General features: G+C 44.2%; 2 protein-coding genes across 5 annotated transcripts; both read left to right on the top strand.

Moving 5' to 3' along the window:
- The first annotated feature begins 176 nt into the window (after positions 1 to 176).
- Positions 177 to 5,680, top strand: ccdc106b (coiled-coil domain containing 106b). 3 transcript variants are annotated; one of them, XM_083680669.1, is made up of 6 exons: positions 177 to 511; positions 1,159 to 1,254; positions 2,202 to 2,393; positions 2,684 to 2,836; positions 3,439 to 3,630; positions 4,177 to 5,680. In XM_083680669.1, exons 1-6 carry the CDS (start codon positions 481 to 483, stop codon positions 4,491 to 4,493), a joined length of 981 nt encoding a protein of 326 aa, XP_083536795.1. In that variant the 5' UTR covers positions 177 to 480; the 3' UTR covers positions 4,494 to 5,680. The 3 variants fall into 3 exon arrangements, with proteins under 3 accessions (XP_083536795.1, XP_083536797.1, XP_083536796.1); XM_083680671.1 differs by lacking the exons at positions 177 to 511; positions 1,159 to 1,254 and adding an exon at positions 1,347 to 1,506; XM_083680670.1 differs by lacking the exons at positions 177 to 511; positions 1,159 to 1,254 and adding an exon at positions 1,347 to 1,730.
- A 2,358-nt stretch (positions 5,681 to 8,038) lies between these two features.
- cnot3b (CCR4-NOT transcription complex, subunit 3b) lies at positions 8,039 to 22,612 on the top strand. 2 transcript variants are annotated; one of them, XM_083680656.1, is made up of 18 exons: positions 8,039 to 8,171; positions 10,921 to 10,983; positions 11,878 to 11,945; positions 12,340 to 12,414; positions 12,884 to 12,973; positions 14,359 to 14,487; positions 14,824 to 14,919; positions 15,591 to 15,810; positions 16,306 to 16,439; positions 16,973 to 17,029; positions 17,516 to 18,464; positions 18,678 to 18,783; positions 18,939 to 19,080; positions 19,513 to 19,609; positions 19,844 to 20,042; positions 20,643 to 20,775; positions 21,188 to 21,313; positions 21,800 to 22,612. In XM_083680656.1, the coding sequence occupies exons 2-18, from the start codon at positions 10,959 to 10,961 to the stop codon at positions 21,896 to 21,898; spliced, it is 2,745 nt and encodes a 914-aa protein (XP_083536782.1). In that variant the 5' UTR covers positions 8,039 to 8,171; positions 10,921 to 10,958; the 3' UTR covers positions 21,899 to 22,612. The 2 variants fall into 2 exon arrangements, with proteins under 2 accessions (XP_083536782.1, XP_083536781.1); XM_083680655.1 differs by having other exon boundaries at positions 16,261 to 16,439.
- Positions 22,613 to 23,350: the final 738 nt, after the last annotated feature.

The following is a 23,350-nucleotide window of genomic DNA, read 5'->3' as shown; positions in this document are numbered from 1 at the left end:
GTCGTTTTTCTGAAGCGCACTGCTCCGAGATAATGACCATGTTTGAGAGGATCGATTTGAAACAGTTACCGATCAGCGCCAATACATGTTGCCTGATGGGGCTCGTCTGCCAATCACTCATCTGCGCAGTGCCTTGCTCAAACCGATCCCCTCGAACGCGTAGTGTGATTCCTGCTGTCCTAATATTGTCAAAGGCGTCGCAGGTGTGCTCACTCACTTGACGGAGCTTGCAGCCTAAGTTACCTAATTCATTTCGGAGTGTGCGAGGAAAGTTTGGAAGGTTAGGTAACTACCATGGCAAACTCTAATACTCAGTAATAACCTAGATATTCACCGAGCTGTATTACACCCAGTGACCATATCTCTGACAGGTTCAAGCGGCATGCATCTCATCCAGTGTTTCTGATATTATTATCTGTATGTTGTCACTGTGAACGACAACTTTAGAATCCACAACCACAAAAAAAGTCAACAAAAAAGATGAATTCCAGCAGCACGCAGCATACTGCAGGTAAGAGAATATCATTTCAAGAAACTGCATTATCATTTAAACTAGTACATGACAAAATGTGATTAATACTATGTGTTATATTTGTTTTTCAGTCAAATGGTGGCCCACCACTTGTTTTGGTATGAAGTTGAGAGATTGGGCTGGGGAAATGTTCTTAAATTCATAGACAGAGAACATTGAAATATAGACACATTTTATAAATAGCAAATTGCATAACCCTCCCCTCATGTATAAAACACATATATCCCCAGACTGAAATTGAAAATGGACGACCCTCTCCAAATCCCTCCATGTAGGCTACCCCTCATCATAAATAACGATAACAGTCCATTATATTGAAATGATAGCTATAAATATATTTCACAACTATGCTTTGTTAACCATAAATTGTGTACAACAACCTTATATTTTGGGTTTTGACAGACAGTTGCACTAAGCATATTAAGCATTCGTTAGTCATGAGAGAGATCTGCAAACTGGTTCCCGCTCCCAAAATGTGCAGTTTATTAGGAAAAAGTTTCAACCCAAACTGGGTCTTCATCATTAATTGAAATGTACATGAAACAGATGCACAAATCCCAGATTATGCCTTGAAATAATGGTATCATTTCATGATGAGGTAATAGCCTATGCTTGTGTCTCCACAGGTCTTTATAACGCCAATGAATACGAGGTCTCCTTTCCCTTTGAGGAGAGCATGGACCGGTCCGGTTACCTCAACCAGACTGAACACATTTTGGGAGGTAAACTGAGGTTTAAAGGGGCAATCTGGGATTCAAACAACAACAAAGCAGTCTCCCTGCCACTGTTTTTGGTAAACAGCTGAGGGACGAGGCTGGGGAAATGTAACCACTCTCAAATTCATCGACGGAGCTATGGTTGCAATGACTGACAATCCCTGAGATCAAAATGGTGAAGTTAACCATGTTTTGAAGCTAAGCTGTATTGGTACCTGTTGGTCCGGGTCTGGATACTCTGATACCTTTTGCCAGAAGGTAACAGAGAGAACAGGGTGTGGCTGGGGTCCTTGATCTTCTCGGCCTTCCTCTTGCACTTCCCAGAGTACATGTACTGAACAGCTGGGAGCTCACGGCCCGTGATGAACTGGGCCGCTTTTACCACCCTCTGCAGGTCCTTACAGTCGAGGGTGGTACACCTGCTGTACCAGGCGGTTATATAGCCAGACAGGATATTCTCAGTGGTGCACCTGCAGAAATTTGTGAGGAAGAGTGGCGCCAATGAAGGGGTCCATTTTCTATTGGTCAACGCTGAATAGTTCCTTTACATTATACCAACAGAGCATATTGCCAGGCAACCAATATCAACCAAATCAATATTGGATAAATCAGGAAGTTTAACCAGGAAGCTATAATGCAACTATTTGAAACCACTCTTCGTCCTACCATAACACGCCATGCATGCCTTCCGACTTCAGATCAGTCCTTCAACTCATTTAGTGCCGAGGGTGAATAAAGTCGACCAAATTGTCAACATTCTAGAGTGCCAAGGGTGACTTTATTGACCAGAAATGCATAAATGATGATGCTTCATTTTGTAGCCAATCAAAGTATTGTTGCTATGTAAATGCCACATAAAACACTTGGCACTCTAGATGGTGAGTGTTCCGGAATTCCTTGGCAGTTAGTAAGTTGAAGCATCCAATAGATGGTCCTCTCATCCTCCTGTTTAGAATCTGCGGGTGAACTGCCCCCACACTACAGCCCCTTCATGCTGGTCTCCAACCTGCGCACCCACCTGTTCGTGGCCCTGGAGAAGAACTCGTGGCTGCAGAAACGCATCGAGGACCTGGAGGAGGAGCGCAACTTCCTGCGACGCCAGCTGGACCGCTTCATCTTCTGTACAAGGACTCAGGAGCCCAGTGGTTAAGAGATGGGTGGTTCTGGGCAGGAAGACCAAACACACATTCCACTCCATACGATTCCACTCACTATTAGAGACACTGTTTGAGTAAATAATCAAGGACGAATAACAATAATAACAGTTTATTAATACAATAGAATAATAATTCATCACAATTTTACTTTCAACGTTGCAGTATACATAATGAGTGAGTGAGCTGCAATGGAAATGAAGGAATATTGCCACATTTCAAAATGTATTGAGTTCAGAGTGAATTGATTCTGTTGTCCTCAACTATGCTCTCTTCATTAGGTTGGAATGCTGATCTACAGCACTCCACCCCTCTAAAGCCTGAGCCGGTCAGGTCCTCCACACCGTCTCCACCTTCACCCATGACCACCAGGTCTGGAACCATGCGGAAACGCCTCCAGAGCCAGCCTGGCACCCGGCGCAGCAACATACCTGGTATGAGAGTGACATAGCTGGTATTCGATTGACATACCTGGTATTAGAGTGACATAGCCGGTATTAGAGTGACATAGCCGGTATAAGAGTGACATAGCTGGTATTCGATTGACATACCTGGTATTAGAGTGACATAGCCGGTATTAGAGTGACATAGCCGGTACAAGAGTGACATAGCTGGTATAAGAGTGACATAGCCGGTATTAGAGTGACATAGCTGGTATTAGAGTGACATAGCTGGTATTAGAGTGACATAGCTGGTATAAGAGTGACATAGCTGGTATAAGAGTGCATCAGAATTGATATTTAGAGGTGTGGCTTGTTGGCTGTGGGCGGAGCTATGCAGCTACAAATGGGCTTTGTCTCTTCATGTTTCTTTGGATTTTTTTTTTAAATGGTGCCCTATAGATCAGGGGAGGCTATTGGAGGTAGAACTTGGAAGACACTCATTGTCATTTGGCAATATTTGAAGGATTAAAACTTGCCAACTGCACCTTTAATGTGCAATAACTTAGAGTTAGATTTTGGTGATAGTTAATTGAAAAACTGTTGGGAAGTACAGTGCTTATTATAAGCTTGCTCTCCTGATGTGTCCCCTCTAGTGAAACAGGAGATGCGGGCAGATGAAGAAGATAAGTACTTTGAGGAAGATGGCTATCTGGAGGAAGAGGAAGTGATGTCAGAAGAGGAGGATTCGTCAGAGGAAACATCAAAGAAGAGGGGATCAGTGGATCAGCCAAGGATAAAAATGAGAAGAGTCTTCAGAATCACGCGTGGAAGGGAAAGACAACGTGGTAAGCAGACTGATTAACTAATGGTTTTTATCCCATTTTCATGCTTTTTAAGTAGCAGTCATCCCATTAGACTAGCCTAGCTAAACAATAGCCAGGTGCAGTACACGTCACACGCCTACTCCCAAATCCTGCCCAAGTCCCAAAAATCTCCCCAAAGTCCCAGGTCAGGGTAGGACTTTGGGGCCATGGCCCTGGGCTTTTTGGGAGCTTTTTTGGGCCATTCTCAGATATGGAAAAACAAATGTCTGAGGCTCTGGGCTAAGCACCGGTGCCAAGAGTGACAGTGGAAAAACACCCAAATCATATGGTTCTCTCTGATTCATCCCCACATCCTTTCTAACGTGTTCATGAAAGCTGCTAATTACTTTTTTTAACTGGTAGTTTCCTTGTCATCACCCACTCTGATCTTGAAATAATGTGTTGTATGTGTGGAGTTTACGATCAGCATTTCACATTACTGTGAAATTAACTTTTATTTTTAAGTTGTTTATTATTTTTAGCAGAAAGCGCTGTAATGGTCAACTAAATGCCACCTTTGTCTTCCAGTGAAGGATCCTGATGGGGTGCTGCATCGCTACCAGAGGATCCTCCACACCTACCAGAGACTGCGGAGCATGTCCAAGGCCTTCCAGGTCCACAGGGTGGACCGCAACACCATGGCCTCCACCTCCCCCATTGCCGAGCTGCTGCTGGTGTCCCCAGAGAAGGTGGGTGAGGTGGGCGAGTTCGACTCCTCCAAGGAGAAGCTTCTGGACTACGCCCGCCGGTGCTACAAGGCTCTGGACGAGCAGATGCACGCTAAAGTGCAGGGCATGAAGAAGAAGCACCTGCTGCTGCCCATCACCTACAGGTTCCGAAACTGATGGAGGGGTTGGAGCTGGGAGAGTCCAGTTTGCAACCCCCCCCAACCCCCCATGCTCCCTCATGACTTTTGAAGAGTGCATTCTCACTTGTGTATTTGTTCATCAGCAGACTCCTTTTGTTCTACTTCAGCTTTTTATTAAGTCATTCTTTTGATATTTTGTTTTTCGATTTATTTTCTCCGGGGGAGTTAATGCTTGAAACATTAGCTGCTGGTGGATAATTGCATACTCTGGCTTTGAGAGGAAGTTTATAGTTTATTGAGAGGGGTTGACTGGCCTGTAATGTCATAACATCAAGTCCAAGATGCTATTAATGTAGTCTGTGTCAGAGTTTTCTGGCTTTAAGTTTGGTTTAATGCTTACTGATTTAATCGTAGTTATCAACTTTAGCCAACGACACATGCTTTTTGCAGGGAAGAGCAGCCATACCCTGCTAAGGGGAAGAAATGTCATTTCAAATGCATAATATTTTGGTTGCTGCTCAATTGGCTTTGATGGTATAAGTATTTAATAGGCAGCTACATAGACCAAAACATGTATTTTGCACAATCCTTTCACTCCCACTAGTTAACTTACTTGGTTATCGGAATACGTTTTTACAATCATTGGTTTGATTCCTGGCAATCAGTGTTGAATTCAGTCATGCGGAGCAATACAATCCAGCCTTACCTAGGATGTGAGGTGGGAGGCTGGTGGAGGTAGAAATCAGAGGACGGGCTCACATGTTTGATACCATTCTTCATTCCATTTCATGCATTACAATGAGCCTGTCCTCCGATTTCTACCTTCACCAGCATTTACTGGGTGTACTAGAATCCAGCCTTACCTAGGATATGATGTGTGAGCTTTGCAGGAATTAGTACTGCCCTATTGCATAATTAAAGTAGGAACACTGAACATTTGGAAGGAAAATGTCCACTGTGTAGAGTTTGTGCATACATCAAATGTTTTGTTTTGATGGTAAAGAGAGTAAAAAAATGACAAGCACTGGTGGGTGTAAGGAAACTCAGGAGTCAATTTGTTGGCTATATTTGATTTTGTTTAAGTTGAACTCTTTAATATCTGATCCTCAACTACAATCTTTTTGTTTATATTTTTCCACTTGAGTTGTTCACAGTTGTGACAGAATGTTGAGATCAGTGAAACCAGTGTTGCCATCTACTGGACAATAAAGCACTTATAAGACATGTTATTGAGAAATGTTATTGAGATGGGGAAATGTGACCACTGTCATATTCATAGACAAGCACTCAGATGATATTGAGTGACAAGATCACAACATGATATTGAAATGAAATTTCAAAGCTATACATTGTTTTTGGTTTTTACAAAGACATTGTTTACAAACAATGAAGTAAAACAACCTCATATTTTGGATTATAATAAGGTCAGACAGTTAAGCTCATTAGGTATTTATACAGTGGTAAGTATTTGGCCAGTGAAGCATTTTCTCTACTTTTGGCTCGATGCTCCAAAGGTTTGGATTTGAAATCAAACAATTAATATGAGGTTAAAGAACATATTGTCAGCTGTTATGTGAGGGTGGCTTGGGCATGTATATATGCCACTGGAACTGTCTTTATTGACGGCAGCAGCAGAATTAATTCTGAAATGAAGAGTACAGAAACATCTTGTCTACTTGACTACAAGCACATGCCTCCAAACTCATTGGACAGCGCTTTATCATACAGCAAGCCTGGAGTGGAATGGATTGAGGAATGGTATTGTGTTTGAGGAATGGTATTGTGTTTGAGGAATGGTATTGTGTTTGATACCATTCCTTATTCCATTCCCTGCCATTACAATGAGCCCGTCTTCCGACTTCTACCTCCACCAGCCTCCCCTGATAGGTAGTTGCTTTCACCAGTTCAGTTGTGTATACATCAATGCAGTGTGAAGGGAAGAAGACAATGGGGAGAAAGCCACAGTAGACTAGATGCAACCACTTCCCATCCTTCAGTTTCACAGCGCCTCCTAGTGGGCAAGTACAGAAGGACCATGCCAGAGTCCTGTCAAACATCCAAATATAACAATAGGAGTGTCTCTCACAGTCTATTATTATTATAACTATTATTATTATTATTATTATTATTATAACTATTATTATTATTATTATTATTATTATTATCCATGCATTACAATGAGTAAAATCCTCTGATTTCTACCTCCACCAGCTTCCACTGGTGGGCTACAATTCATTGTCTTGCTCAGATATTTTGTCAGGGTGGACACAAAGACCCTTCAAAGCAAAATTCATAGCCGCAAAGACTGGAATAGTGCCAGGCAATGGTTGGGAAGCGTTGCTGCACTCATTCAAAACTGATTGTACTGAACTGTTCTTTATGACCTCTTTTTATTGATGAGTAGTCCAATAGCACCAAGTCAGGTCAAAGTTTATTGATCAAATGCACAGGATATAAATTGTACTACGAAATGTTTACTTTGACAGCTTCCTCTCAACAGTGCAAATATCAGGACAACAATAAAGATACAATAATAGCACAACAGACAATATGTGTAATAGGCATAGGTGTAAATAAGGCAATAAGTGTAAGATCGCTCACATAACGATATATGGAGCTTCTGCTGGATATCTGATTGTACATGCCAGTCCGCTCTGATCTCTCCCTCGTCATGTACACTAGGCTTGGTAAATATGATGTATGTTTATTTGAGTATTGACTAATTCAAGATTCAAGATTCAAGATTCTTTATTTGTCACATGCATACAAGTATACAGTGAAATGCAAAAGTGACAGTGCCACAGAGTAGTGCAACAATAAGTTTTTAAATAAAATAAAATAAAATAGAAGTAATAAAAAAATATAAACAGTATGAACAGTATAATTGGCTGGGCCTATGTGGATACCACTGTTTCCCCTGGACGGTCGGAGCCCTATCTCTGTCTTACAACAATGTCTTGCGCTGCAATGGGAAGTGAACATGAGATGTGATAACCTCAGAGACTGTAATATGCCCTTAGACTAATGACAGTAGGCCAGGGGAGGCTGGTGGAGGTAGAAATCGGAGGACGAGCTCATTGTAATGCATGGAATGGAATGATACCATTCTTCATTCCATCCCATGCATTACATTGAGCCCATCCTCCGTTTTCTACCTCCACTAGCCTCCACTGCAGTAGACCTATTCTTTACAATACATGACAGCATACTTCTTATGATTTATCACACTTCCCAATATGATATATCAAAAGTGTATTAATATTAATATGCATGGCATTCAGTTTTGTCAGCTCAGCCTCGATGTTGAAGTTGATGTTGTTGTTATTGTTTGCATGGTCAGTGGTTAGGTTGGAGGCAGCAAAGTATCTCCATCAAAACCTAGAACTCATGTTTACCTTTCACCTTTTAAAGAGATCCAATCACATTGGGACTTGTGCGGAAGTAGTAAACGTCTCTCTTCTGAGTGACGGGGACCCTTGCCCAGTGGAGAGTCAAAGTTGAGGGTGAGGATCCAATGGCGTGCAGAGGAGGCGGGCCTCCGGTCCATCAGGGCAACAGCGGAGGAGGTGTTCCCGGTGGCCATCTTGGATGTGCGGAGTGATTGTTTGGCGAAAAGAATTAATACAAATTAGAAAAATAGCTTGAAGACTTGGGCAATTAAGATTTATAAAAGAGGTGCAACTAAGAGAAAAAAAAGGTATCTCGGAAAATCCAGGTAAATTATTTGTATACACAAAGAAAACTATTTATGAGCCTTTTTCCTTCTCCTTTCCAATGTGTCTCAGACTCTCACATCTAGCTAGAAAGCTTAGCCGGTGGTTATCCTACCCACTAACGTAACTGGCTATACAGTGCCAAATAGACATGAGGTTATAGCCTGATGTTTTACAAGGAAATTCAATAGTCTTGCAACAATCCACTGCAACTGTTGTGTTCAGTTGCTTGTTATTGAGTGGTTGAAGTGGGACTACTTCTTAGTCTGCCTTTGATAGTGACACTAAAGGCAGTAAAATAGTATTGCTTCCAAACATTCATGCCTCATGTTCACTAATTGATCATAAACTCATTACTACTCTCCATGCAAGATGTAGCAAATAAAGTTCTTGCTTGTTGGTTATTGGGAAGCGTTTCAGTAACATTGGAGAATCACTTGCCTTGTAAGCGTAGCTTTTGCTGAGGTGATAGTAAATTGCCTCTTTGGAACGTGGCCTGCGTCGAGCTGGTTACATTGTTTCAAAAGTCATGCTCAGCAAAGAAAACCTTGCTGCAACGTTGTTGTGCTGGCGTGAACTGCATCACGATTGTAACAAAGTATCAACAAGAAATGTTTCAAGCTTGAAGCAACAGATTTCGGTGTAGTCGACTGTCAGGACATCGGCTCCTGAGAAGAACTCACTCATGTACGTTGTCATTGATGATGGTTATGGTAGCACAGAATTGTGTCAAAGTTTAACTTGTGCACATGGAAAAATGCATATGGATTATCTGGTAAATGGCAGACATCGTGTTCCGAATAAATGTTTTGGAATAAATCCCAAATTAATAATTTCTGGTGTATTGAAACATACAGTGCCCTACGTATTTGTCTCTATACTCAATCAGTCTGGATTTGAAGTCAAACACCATTTAATGTCAAGAAAACGATTTAGACAGATTCATATTATGTCCAAATTAAGCACTCATGTATAGTATAGTATTGGCTTCCTTGACTTTCAGTGACACCTCTTTGGTCCTGATGTTGACAGACACCAATAGCAGTCTCCAAAGGCAAACGCAAAGTCTAGAATCAAGACTAGACATTGACAGCTCTCTTACGGCTGCACAAATGATGCGAAAGAACACGCCTGACTAATCAGAAACCGCCAAGCCAATTGTCCAAATACTTTTAGTGCCCTGACAAATGGGCACTACATTGCCCTGTGACAGTGAAGCATATTTTCTTCTTTTGGCTCTATACTCAAAAAGTTTGGATTTGAAATCTAACAATTACTATGAGGTTAAAGAACAGATCTGCTTTTATTTGAGGGTATTTATATAAATATTGGTTTCTCTATTGAGAAACAGCATCAGTCTAAAGAGTATGAATTAGGCTGTTTGAGAGAAGCTCTGAATCCTAACCCAGCTGGCCAGTGGTGAGTACATGTTGTTTGAAGTACAGTAGACCAACATACAGCACTATAGCAGGTGTCAAAGCTGTGTGCTAGAAAACCTTGTTAGTGCATAGGTGTAGTTATGGTTTGTGGTGCTTATTTAGAATTGTCTGTCTTTTGCGGCTTTTGACAACCTATAACTGTTTTTTTTAAACATGTGATTGAAACCCGTTCATGATATTGCACATTAAACACGTTTTTGTGAGGGCCCTCCTTTTAAGAGACACTTTCCCTGTCTTGGAATGGTCTGTAATGCTTTGTCTAATGACCCACGTCCAACCCTGACTCCCATCCTATCAGGAGTTGACCCTGAATGACTGAAGCACATCAGCCTGTCCATGGATCTCTGTCCACTACCCTACTGAAATGGAATATTGTAAGACCCCATCTTGGTAGTTGTGAGCATTGCCACTTCTTTGATGTTGTGGCTGGATGTGTTTTTAATCTGTAAGATTATCTCATGAATTCAATCAATCAAGAGACTTAGATTCAGTATTGTCTCATGGTGCTTCCCACAGGGCATAGTTTTAAATGGTTAAGAGAGTGTATGCATTTCAATATGTAATAACTGAAGACCTGAGTGACATACTCTTGAGTAATTCATGTTAGTATGTTATTGTAATGAGTTCCCAACTTTGGAATGCAAGCTGGCAGTTTTTATGAACTAATGTGAAAACCATGTACTGTACTTTCACTGTGCATGCATTCACTTTGTATTATAGCCTCGGCCTCACCAAGCTGTATGAAACGTTACTCAGGTGGAAGCTGAGGCAGGAAAGCTTACTTCACACTGCTATGTCACATTCAAGCGTTGTAATGGTTCTAAATGACTTATGTTGACCATGTTTAATCAGTAGCCATCAGGGAATGAGATCCCTTGAAAGAAATATTTCATTATGAACGCTGGTCCTGTAAAAGCGCTTTTCTAAAATTGAGTGTCTAAGGACAACAGTTTGGTTTGTTTACTATTGGCCAGGGATGTTCTATGGGAGTGGACTCAATGATTTTCGCCTTTTTCTGCATGCACGCTCTTCAAATCGAGCGTGCATGCAGAAACACAGCAGCTAATGTCCGACGCGACAAGTCCATTTCTGGGGGTAATATTATTAATAGGGAGGATGTTGTTTGGAACTTTGAACTGAATTTCGCTGCGGTGGCTAGAGGTGGCAGCTTTCCAGCTGACTTAAGCCCTGCTCTTTTAACTTCCTTGAACTAATTTGCCATCTAATATGCAATGAAAAAGTAATGTAATGGTAAGTTTGCCAAGTTCTACTCTCATCACAATGCCTAATGAGACTCTATTCCTGTCCCCAGGGAAAGAAGGCATGAAGACAGCATCCTAGTCAACAGTCATGGCTGATAAAAGAAAACTTCAAGGTAAGATTACACAATGGTCCAGTGGAGGAGGAAATAGGAGGGCCTGTTTTCTGCCTCCCCTGCAATGGTCATCATACTTGACCCCTTCTGTATATGTTCTTTAGAACTCTCTCTTCAGTAATGTCTAATACCCATTGTGATGTAGGGATTTATCACTTTATTTTAAATCTGGCATTCTATAACCTAATATTGCTGAAGCCGGCGACAACATTTATGGGCAATGTTTAAGGCCAAAATCAGACTTAGTTTGTTGAGACAACCTGCTCAGATGTAGTTGCAACTGCTACTCTAGGAGTTGCACACATATTCATAGACCTCACCAGAAGTTGTTTCATCCGTTCTTTCCTCTGATGGTGGTGTATTCCGGGTGCCAGCTCACGCCAAGGGCACCTTTCCCCTCAAGTCGCATGTCAAAAGAGTCTTCCACATCAAGCATTGTTAGAAGACTGACAGAAAGTCTTGCTCACAACTCTGACTTGCAACTTAAGGGGAAAGGGTGCGCTTGGCATTAGTCGGCACCCGGAATACACCACTGCCACCACAGGCAGAAAACGTATAAAACATAACTTCTGGTGAAAGTATTTTGAGTTTATCTCGTACACTGGCAGTTCCAACTAGCTGAGATGAAGACTATAGTGCATCCCATCGCCCAATGCTCATGGCATTACATATTTAACCAGGTTTTGGAATGACACATTTATGCAGGACTGCCTACAAGCACGCTTTTACTGTATGCATCTTTGATGAGCTGCCAACCACATTTGTAAATGTTGGGCTGCTTATGGGGGTGAGAGCTCCGCATTTGGACTGTACATTATTCATCCTGATGCAATGCTGTCCGAAGGGTTTAGACGTGGTGCGTTTCCCAGCCTTGCTGTTGTTTTATGCCACCAGGTGAAATAGATCGATGTTTGAAAAAAGTCACAGAAGGAGTAGAGCAGTTTGAAGACATTTGGCAAAAGGTAAGCCTTCAAGGTTTGGAAAATGTTACATCCTCTTTACCTGGAAGTGGCAGTTATACATATCTGATACTGTAGAACATACATTTGAGTTAAGATCTAATACCTAGCATGCCATCATAGTTGTTTGAACATTTCCCTGACCTCAGATTACCAAATTATTAAACGTTTAACATCAGTTATATATGCGGAGATCTTGAATACTGCATAACGGTTGATTGTTGTGGTCTTCATAGGTATTCACTGTGGGAACAGTATGGAAACGTGTTGTACTGCAACATGCAAAATAAACAGTGTTGAATTGTCTAAAGATGCCATTGAAGCATACTGTATAGTGCATGTTGCTTAGAAACATCATGCTAACCATGTGTGACTGTGCCTCTCCTAAAAACCATAGCTTCACAATGCAGCCAACGCTAACCAGAAGGAGAAGTATGAAGCCGACCTCAAGAAAGAGATTAAAAAACTACAGGTGAGAAGAAGTGATCTCAACTGCCATAGTAGGCCTGTAGGACACATGATCTTTTTATAATGGCAAGACAATCCTTATTGGCATTAAACTTTGTGTGTGTGTGTGTGCGTGTGCGCACGCACGCTTGTTCAAATGAAATATGAGGGCCTGCCATCCTCATAACCAGACAAAAGCATCTGTGTTTCCGCGTCAGTAGTTTATGTGTGTATGTGTGTGTGTGTGTGTGTGTGTGTGTTACCATGTGGACCAAAATTACCCCAAGCCAAGCTTGCTTATGTGTTTTTGCGTGTTCACCCTGTTGACCGCACAGGGCGAGTCCCTGCATGCTGCAGTAAGGAAACTTATCTCTCTCTCTCACTATCTCTCTGTGTTTCTCTCTCTCTCTATCACTTTCTCTCTCTATCTCACTGTCTCTCTCTACCCCTCTCTCTATCCCTCTCTCTCTGTTCCTCCACACACCTTCCCCCAGCGTCTTAGAGACCAGATCAAGACGTGGGTGGCATCCAACGAGATCAAAGACAAAAGGCAGCTAGTTGATAATCGCAAACTCATTGAAACGGTGAGTGAGTGGAACACACATACTGAAGTAATCCTGCCTCCGTACACTTGACATTAGTCCGCTTCTGCAGCCACGGAGGGGACTGATGAGGTTATTGAGACAGTTTCAATGCTTCCACCTGGTAACACAATGAGGAGTGCATCTCAGCCTGGATCTAAAGTCCAGCCTACGCTTTTAATGTTCAGCTGTTTCATCCAATTGTGTGCCAGTGTACGGTTGTTTGGTTGGTCTGATATGTGGTCGGATATTGAGAAGAACTTTTGTTTTTCTCTCTGGTTTTGCCTGCCGTAAAGGAGACACTTGATGCAACCTTTTACTTTGTGGTGACCAGCCAGTGCAAATGGAAAGATGTTTTGATAATTCTCTTCTGTTGTTCAGACAAGTAGTATCCACTGCATCAAACTTGGCCTTCATTTTCCCAATGGAAAGACCGGGAGAAACTGCCGGTCGCATAGCCATTTATCTCGCATCATTGACCTCCGACAGCACTTGTGAACCGCACGTTTCTGATTTGGAGCCACGCGTCGCAGTCAAGTGATTCACGGAAATCAAATAATGACAAATGCTCTACTCAAAATTCACTCCCACTAAGGCCAGGTTTGCATCGTTGTTATTGCAGGCTTATAAACGCTGTGTGCAATAGCCCGGGGGCGAGGTTATGCTCTAGATTTGGCCAATTGTCTCATCCCGGGGAAACTAAACTAAACTGGTTCAATCTAGATCATGACGGTTTCGATCTGGTGCTTATTACTTTCCCCAAAGGACAGACAGGATCATAATGGTGGAAGACGTTGTCCCAGTACACTTACCTCAAAGTGTCAGCAGTTTAGTATTAGAGTAGAGTCCAAGATATTTTGCTAAGGAGCAACCCCTTCATGGAGCAGGCATAACACCTCCACACACCGCATCCGAATTGGCCGCGGCGTGCCCAAGCATCAAGGTAAAAAACAGATCTCTCCCACTATAATCAGGTTGTGTGTCCTCACCAGTCGTGTAGTTCCATCCACTGTGGTGTTGCTGTGACAGGTCATATCAGGACAGCCTCCGTAGCGCGCAGCACGTTGACGAACGTGACAAAGTATGTCAGGAGGCACACAGATGTCATGATTTTGCCCCAAATGAGTGTTAATTCAAGCAACCGTTGACTTGATCTTATTAACCTGCTGATATCTTTCATGAGCTTTTGTGAGGATGGCTTTAAACTGTGAGGACTCCCGGGCTCCTACCGCCCAGGATTGCATTGGCTGCTTGTTTCATGCTTTGAAAATTGGCGGTTGGAAACATCTACTCATACAGGATCAGACAGTCACATAGTCGCTCAATGGTGACCCAAAGAAACCCCGTCACTTTCAGCCATTTCTAAAAGGAGTGTTGTCTCTCCGTAGCAAATGGAGCGGTTCAAGATTGTGGAGCGAGAGACAAAGACAAAGGCCTACTCGAAAGAGGGGCTGGGCCTGGCGCTGAAGGTGGACCCGGCCCAGAAGGAGAAGGAGGAGGTTGGCACGTGGCTAACGGTGAGCGCTATCAAAATGCTTTCAATAGTGATGATGACAAAAATGACTTGTCGATTTCATGAATTTATATTAGGCATGGCAGTGAACCGCTTGTAAGCTACACTGGTCTTGACCATCATCTTAATTCAGCATTGGATCTCAGTGTTTGTCATAATGCAATGGGAGAGGCTGGTGGAGGTAGAAATCGGAGGACGGGCTCATTGTGATGCATGGAACGGAATGAGGAATGTTCCTCATTCCGTTCCATGCGTTACAATGAGTCTGTCCTCTGATTTCTACACCAGTCGAAATGTACACCGGTGAGTGACGGCCTCTCCCTCTCCTTCCCCCTTCCAGAACACGATAGACACCCTCAACATGCAGGTGGACCAGTTTGAGAGCGAGGTGGAGTCCCTCTCGGTCCAGACACGCAAGAAGAAAGGAGACAAAGACGTCAGTAGGCCCCTCCATCTTTCCATCAACTCCCCGAACCCCTAATCAATCCTCAGCCCCTACCCATAATGCACTTGCGCAGGTCTGTGAGGACTGGGCTAGGGGTTGATAAGTCCTTGGTTTCATATATAGGAATCAGATTTTTCTTTTTTAAAAACGTGTTAACTAAATCATGAGTTGATTTATCTGTTTGTTTCATCTGTGAACCTCTACAGACCTTAGGGTGAAATCGGAGGACGGGCTCATTGTGATATATGGTGTCATTCCTTATTCCATTCCATGCATTACAATGAGCCCGTCCTCCGATTTCTCCAGCCTCCCCTGTTCTCTCCATTCCTTCTAAATCATCCTACTCAGTCTGTCTATTTCCTTGGCAGGCTGCATTACCCAATACAGCGTAAAATATGTCCACCTCCATTGCCTTCACACATACAGACTGTGGAAACTGCCATTCCAAACATTCACTTCAGTGTGGTGCCTTGTATTTCACCAGTCATCCATATTAGTCAAACACAGGGGAGGTTGGTGGAGGTAGAAATCGGAGGATGGGCTCATTGTAATGCTTGGAATGGAATGAGGACAGGTGTCAAACATGTTCTACTTCCACCAGCCTCCACTGATCTCACACACACACACAGACACACGTTCATTCACACTGCTAACCTCGACAGAAGCAGGACCGGATAGAGGAGCTGAAGCACTTCATCGAGAAGCACCGGTACCACATCCGAATGCTGGAGACCATCCTGCGCATGCTGGACAACGACTCGGTGCAGGTGGACTCTATACGCAAGATCAAGGACGACGTGGAGTACTACCTGGACTCCTCCCAGGACCCCGACTTTGAAGAGAATGAGTTTCTCTACGACGACCTTGACCTTGAGGACATCCGTAAGTGTGGCCTGTGTGTGTGTGTGTGTGTGTGGCCCGTGTGTGTGTGGCCCGTGTGTGTGTATATATACCTTAAAGGGGCAATCTGAGAGCCACAAAGCGGTCACCCTACCACTGTTTTTGGTAAACAGCTGAGGGACAGGCCTGTAGAATTGTAAGCACTCGTTTACAACAAGCTTCTATTGATGAGATAAGGCAGTTGAACTTAGTTTATGAGTTATGCGTTATATTTTTATATTGAGAGGATCAATGGCTAAATATCATTAATTTAAAAGAAAAAAAACAGATTGCCCCTTTAATGTCCTTGAGATGTAAAATTGACTCTGTATTGATAATATAAGAAATGGATCATAACTTTGTTCAAGTTCTATGTATTGCATCTTTCCAAATGCCTCTGTCTAAACTGCCTACTTACTCTCTCTCTATATTCAACTTTTGTTTTTTATGTAGCTACCTCTCCCTCTGTCTCCCCCAATCCATCTCTTGTCTCTCTAGCCCAGTCGCTGGTGGCCACCTCCCCGCCGGGACATTCGCACTTGGAGGACGAGATCTTCCTGCACTCCAGCAGTACGCCCACCTCCACCACCTCCTCCTCGCCCATCCCCCCCTCGCCCGCCACTTGCACTACGGTGAGGAGCGAACCCCCCTGCTGCCTCCCTCCATTGTGTCCCCACCAGCCCGTTCTTCAGAACCACCCACTCTCAATCTGTACTGAGATGTAATTACCCTGTAGGACTGTCTCTGGGTTTGAATGGGCGCTCGCTGTTCTCTTGATCTTATATCGCTGGGGTTTAGATGAAGGAGGTTGAAAGCGAGGGGTTTGGGATACAATGTGGAAGTTTGTTCGCGAGGAGCCTTACAGTATGTTCAGTATGGTTACACTACTTGGATCAGTGGAGGCTGGTGGAGGTAGAAATCATTGTAATGCATGGAACCGAATAAGGAATGTGCACACGTGTTTGATACCATTCCTCATTCCATTCCATGCATTACAATGAGCCCGTCCTCCGATTTCTACATCCACCAGCCTCCACTGACTTGGATCCATCATGATACACTGCACTGTACAGAATAGGTGATTGGAGATACAAGACTTAAGTCTTGTATAGAGTTAGAACAGGCATTCAAGCACAGTGCTCATGGTGTGTGTTTGTTGTTTCAGGAGAACTCAGAGGATGACAAGCGAAGGGGACGTTCGACAGACAGTGAAGTTAGTCAGGTGAGATAATTTTCATACACATTCATGGAAACAGGACTGTTCATGGGTCACCTGCGAATTGGTTCCATATTTACTGTGGCATTCCATATGTGTTAAAATACACACACACACACACACACACACACACACACAGTTGCAGAATATATTGGGCACAGATTAAGACAATTTTAAAGGATTCATTAATTCATTAATTCATTATTTTTTTTAAGTAAATCAACATTTTGTATGTAAATGGCATGTTGTAGAAGAGTACAGTCATTTATTTTGGGATTTCGCTTGGTTTTGAGAAACTTACTGAGCACCAGCAAAAAAAATCTAATCAAATCTGAATTTATCCTTTAAATGGAGATTCTCCCTGTATGCCTTTTAGTTTAATAGTAGGCTTACTCTGTGTCTAAGAAACTGGCCCTATATACCAATCTATACTTCCAGATGAACATCCCTGAGTGGCCCTGATGTAATTTAATGTATTTTATTCTATTTCAGTCGCCTGTCAAAAACGGAACCCCCTCGTCTTTATCCTCCTCCTCCTCTTCCTCCTCCTCCTCCTCCTCCTCTTCCTCCTCCGCCTCTGGAGCCTCCTCATCCTCGCTGGTCCCTATGGTGACCATCGCTGGGGGTGGTGTGCCCCTCACCGGCAGCAGCAGCCTCCTGGGTAACATCGGGGGTCTCCTCTCCAACTCTGGCAGCTACAGTAACGCCACCCAGCAGCAGTCGCTGCACCAAACCCAGGCCAAAAACGTACTCAGCTCCTCGGTTGCTTCCAACGCCAATCCCAGCCCATCCAACAACCTCTTCCTCCCCGCCACGTCTGCCTCCTCGCCCCCCAACTCCAGCACAAGCGCCCCCCTCACACCCAGCACCCAGTCTCGGGCTCCCTCGGGGCCCTCGCCAGCCTCAAGCCTGGGCCTCGGGATGGGCTTGGGTCTGGGTAAAGTTGGCATGACGGGACCTGGCGGCGCCAGCCAGATGTCCAGCCTTGGCCTGTCAGGGATGCCGGCATCCCTGAACACCATGGCCGGGCTCCTGGCCGGCTCCACCCCGGCCCCATACTCTCAGGCCGCCGCGGCAGGAGCTGTAGGAAGCGGGCTCGCAGGGACAATCGGCATGAGCAGCACCAGCAGCTCTCACTTAAGCGGAGTGGGACAGGTGGGCGGGAACATGTTCAGTGGGGCGTCCCTGGGCCTGTTGGGCTCTGCCCCAGGTGTGGGTGGTGTTAGCAGTGGGATCCTTGGCCTGGGGTCGGGCCAGTCGCTGATCCAGGGCCCTCCCCTGGTGGCCCCCAGCCCAGTCGGAGGCCTGGCCCCTGGGAGCAGTGTCGGGGTCATAGGGAGCATGGGAGGGACCTCCGGTTCAGGTGCTCCAGGCGGAGTTGGAGGAGGAAGCTCAGCGATCACAAGGCCAGCCAGTGGACAAAAGCAGAATGGTAGCACAAGTAAGACATTTGTGAAATTATCGTCCACTTGTTGTAGGTTGACTGCAAAATGATGTACTGTTAGTGAATTTGTGAATACACCCATACTATGTTTAAATTATTGGCAGAAGCCCTTTTGTTTTTTTTGTTTGACATTTGTCCTTTCACTTTGATGAGGTGTGTGTAAGTGTGTAATCTGTTACTGAGTCGTCCTCTCAATCAACTATGTCCCAGGTTACAGTGCTGTAGTAGCAGACAGCACACCAGATTCCGCCCTCAACAGTGCCAGCCAATCACAAAGCAGCCAACCCTCGTCTTTAATCTCCTCAGCCAATCAGCCGTGAGTTAAAAACAAGCAACACAAATTTTGCTCAAATTACCGACAAAGCATTTTGTCTAGTTTTAGTCAGGTTGTCTGTATCTAAATGTAAAAGGTGTCTGATAGCCATGTTTGAAAGCACATCAACCAGAGTGTCTCCTCTCCTCCGCCCTCAGTAAGGACAGTGGCCCCAGCCTCTTGGGATCCATGACCCTACCCCTCAGCTCGCCTTCACACTCCTACAGTGAGAGTAAGCCAGCAGGGGGCAGCCTACTGAACGGACCCCTCTCCTACACACAAGCTTCTGAAGGCATGAAGGTGAGAATAAAGCCCTGTCTACACAGAGGCATGTCCTGGTCATTTACTGTTACTGTTATCTGTGTAAACTGACCTGGGGTAGGGCATACTGGTATATCTTTTATCTGTGGTAGGCCTGGTCATGGTCCGGTAAAAAGCTGATCAGGGGTCTGTGCAAACTGAGCCGATACATTGCAGATTCAACCCCATGCTCTAAGTTCTGACGCTGGGACGTGTTCACATTGGAACCTATGACGTTCACTTGAGAGCACCAAGCAGACAGATGGTTTGCGGTTTGTCTCTGAACCGCTGAACAGAAGCGCATAAAATTGTCTCAAGGAGAAGAGTAGAAATATTTCTACTTTTGTAATGCGTTATTGCACCCCCCCCCCCCCCCCCCCACCACACACACACACTGTTGACTAACCCTGTCTCCTGTCTGTCCCCTCCTAGCCACAGGAACCTCTGAGCTCTCTGAAGTCCATGGCGGAACGAGCGGCTCTAGTCTCAGGGATGGAGGGAGAGATGTCCGCCCTGCACCTTGCCGCAGGTGAACAACCATTCCTTGGATTATGTGACTCACACTACCAACGGGTGCAGAGGATCGATCTTAGAGTGGCACCCTTTGTGGCGCAAACATCTCAAAGATTGTTCCAATTAAGGGTGTCAATTAGGATGGTTCCTTTCAATCTGGACCCCTTTTTAAACGAAAAGAAAGCAAACATTTAAACCCGGCTTTTAGATTTTAGTTTAATTTTAATCGTCTCTCTTTTTCTGTGTTCAGACATTTTCCCCAGCACCACAGTGCCCCCGGGGCCTCCCGCTGCTCCCCAGGCCTCTCTCTCTGAGGTCAGCATCCCCCCTTCACTGGGCGTGTGTCCCCTAGGGCCGGTGCCCCTGTCCAAAGATCAGCTCTACCAGCAGGCCATGCAGGAGTCAGCCTGGACACACATGCCCCACCCCTCCGACTCAGAGAGGATCAGGTACGGATCAGTGTGTAAAACTCGGAAGAACTTGAACTGCCGAAGAAGGCTTGACGCCGAAACGCGTCCACAGTGACGATTCTTATGATGCATTAAACCATAATTAATTTTTCTATATGAGAGTCCTGGCCGTATTGTTGACTAATTTAAGAAGACCCGAACCATAGCTTGGTGAGGTGCAGGCAGGCTGGCGGGTGAAACTTAAACGAAAGAAAGAGAGTTGCACACTTTTGCTCCGATGCTCATTATTTATTTAACCAATGTTTCGGCAGCAAGCCGCCTTCTTCAGGGTTCCAATCAAGGATTGCCTTCTTCAGGGTTTCAATCAAGGATTGCCTTCTTCAGGGTTTCAAGGATTGAAAGCCTGAAGAAGGAAGCTTGCTATGGCTGTCATTGCTTTATTATTACTTATTGCTTTATTACAACTTTATTATATTGTGTTGTTGATTCATTGATTGTTGATTTTTTGACTGTTGTTTTACAAGGAGCTAGATTCATAAAGCATCTCACTATATCACTTACAGCTATATGCGATGCACGTGACCAATACAATTTGATTTGATTAGTGCTTAACTGGTGTCTCTGTGTTTCTCCCTGCAGACAGTACCTGATGAGGAACCCCTGCCCCACCCTGCCCTTCCACCACCAGGTGCCCCCCCCCCACTCGGACTCTGTGGAGTTCTACCAGAGGCTCTCCACAGAGACGCTGTTCTTCATCTTCTACTACCTGGAGGTGAGTGAGACACCTTTGGTCTCTGAACCAGGGGAGGCTGGTGGAGGTAGAACATCGGAGGACGGGTTCATTGTAATGCATTGAACGGAATTCTGTTCCATGCATTACATGACCCCGTCACCTCCACCAGCCTCCCCTGGTCTCTGAAGTGTGTGTGTGTGTGTGTGTGTGTGTGTGTGTGTGTGTGTGTGTGTGTGTGTGAGCGAGCATGTGAGCGAGCGTGTGAGCGATGAAGAGGCCACAAGCTTTACTATAGATTGTGTATATGACCTTGGAGCTGGTTTTATGTTGTAGGAATGACAGAAAAGGTCTGTACAAGAGGTGCAGTTTGATTTTTCTTTCGCTTTATGTTCATGTTCTGCCTGTGACGCTTCACCACTGTGACCCTTGACCCTTCCTTCCTCCTCCACAGGGCACTAAGGCACAGTATCTGGCAGCCAAGGCCTTGAAGAAGCAATCATGGAGATTCCATACCAAGTACATGATGTGGTTCCAGAGACATGAAGAGCCCAAGACCATCACAGATGAGTTTGAGCAGGTGAGCTTTGTAGGTTCTATATATCTAAAGATACAGTGCCCTCTGTACGTGATGTGACAGTGACAAATGTTTTTCTTCTTCTGTTGGCTCTATACTTCAACGGTTTGTGTTTGAAATCAAACAATTACTATGGGGTTAAAGCATGGAGTCTCAGCTTTTATTTGATGGTATTTGTTTGCATGTTGATTTTACCATTTAGAAATGACACTTTTTGTACATAGTCCCCCTATTTCAGGGCACCAAAAGGGGGGGGGGGTCTGATATGCCATTGGTGTTTCTTACACTGAATCCTCAAGTAACCTAGAAGTAGTTATTTGATAATAGTAATTAAACTGTTACCATGATGTTTCTGTCCAAGTCATTTCCAGCTAATGTAGGGGCTGTAAAATAAACGGTTACCAATTTTCTCTGGGTTCAATATGCGGTTCTTTGTCCACATTTACCGTGTCCACTGACATTGTTACTTGTTTTAATTGTCATTTACAGGGGACGTACATTTACTTTGACTATGAGAAGTGGGGCCAGAGAAAGAAGGAGGGGTTCACGTTTGAGTACAGGTACCTTGAGGACCGAGACCTCCAGTGACGGACGCAGAGGAAGTGAAAGATGGAGCAGAAGGATGGGTTGACTCCCGTTGACATTCCTGGATTAGACTCGAAACGCTGGGAAGAGAGACGGATGCAGACACAAGCCAGTCTTAGCACAGCGGAGTGCATCTGGAGCTCCTCCCTTGCCCTGCAAAGCCCCACCCCCTACATGGATAGCCCCTCCTCTTCCTTCCACCAGGCCGTTTTTATTCAGACTGAAGCTTTTAATCTCTTACCTGAACTGGACCCCCTTTTTTTTGGGGAGAAAATCATGACTATAATGTTGGTAGTCATGTTGGTTGTATTTTCTGTTGTTTTAAACCCTCCCCCCCCCCCCCCCCCCCCCCCCCCCACTCGCATGAGAACCAAGATGATTGGTCGACCCCCTCTAAAGGAGGGAGGGAGGAGGGGGATGAGGTTGTCATCTACCAAAGCCTACGCATTTCACCGCAGTTGAGGTCATGTCTGGGTCTTACACAAACTGAAGACAGAGAGAAACATGTAGCTTTTCCCTGCTACAACAAGGGCTTATTGGGGTTGCTCAGTGTTCTAAGCCTCTTGAAATAGGCTCTCTTCTGGGTCACAGCACCTTAAAACGAAACACATAGCATCTCATGGGTATATCAAGCATTGATCAGACTGCTACACAACTAGCTTTACCCTACCTTCCATCTCCAATTCTTATCACAAGTTTCATCAGATTATTGCTGTTTTACAGCAAGTGAAGCAACACCAGCACTGAAGAATCTGGTCTATAGTCTATGTTTACAGGTGTTAACCCAGAGACGAGCTTACAATAAAACCTTAACTGCCCAAATCAAGTCATTTACTTTCTTCCCAGTTTGATAATGTATAACTCATTTTGTGATTGCACTTCCAGTTTCACTTCAGCCACCAGGTCGATATTTCCTTTTCTCAGGAAGTGTTTAATAGATAATTTGTGAGGAAATGTACCAGTCAGAAGCTCCACCATCACAGCACAAACGGAACAAATCAGATTCACACCCAACAATTGTGTTTCCTTTGCCTCAATAGGCTTTTTCCCTTTTAACAGCCATTTCATTTCATAAGGCTTTTAAATGAATATCCTCCAATGTTTGGAGTGCCATCTTATATTTTGTTTTGTTTTTTTGTTTGCCTGAATGTGCCGTCTCCGATCGAAAACATTTCAATCGTAAAGAAAGAGACCAAGTTTTTAAGAAGACTTGTCAGGGGTGGGTGTTTGATAGCCAGACAACAAAAGCACCATTCACTGACAGTCCTGTTTTTAATCTCTCTTTCCTCGAAAGGTGTTGTATAGACTTTCATTTTCATTCTTTCTTTTGTCTGTCGTTGTTGTCGTTGGGACAGCATGGTAGATTACACTTGCAAAGTGGAGCTGAGAAAAAAGCTAAGTAAATATGACATAACCATGAATAAAGGATTGTAAAATATTAATAAAATAATTGCT

The sequence above is a fragment of the Argentina silus genome, assembly GCF_951799395.1.
Source record: "Argentina silus genome assembly, chromosome: 11".
In the NCBI taxonomy this organism is placed as follows: Eukaryota; Metazoa; Chordata; class Actinopteri; order Argentiniformes; family Argentinidae; genus Argentina; species Argentina silus.
This window is presented reverse-complemented; position numbering and strand designations above follow the sequence as displayed.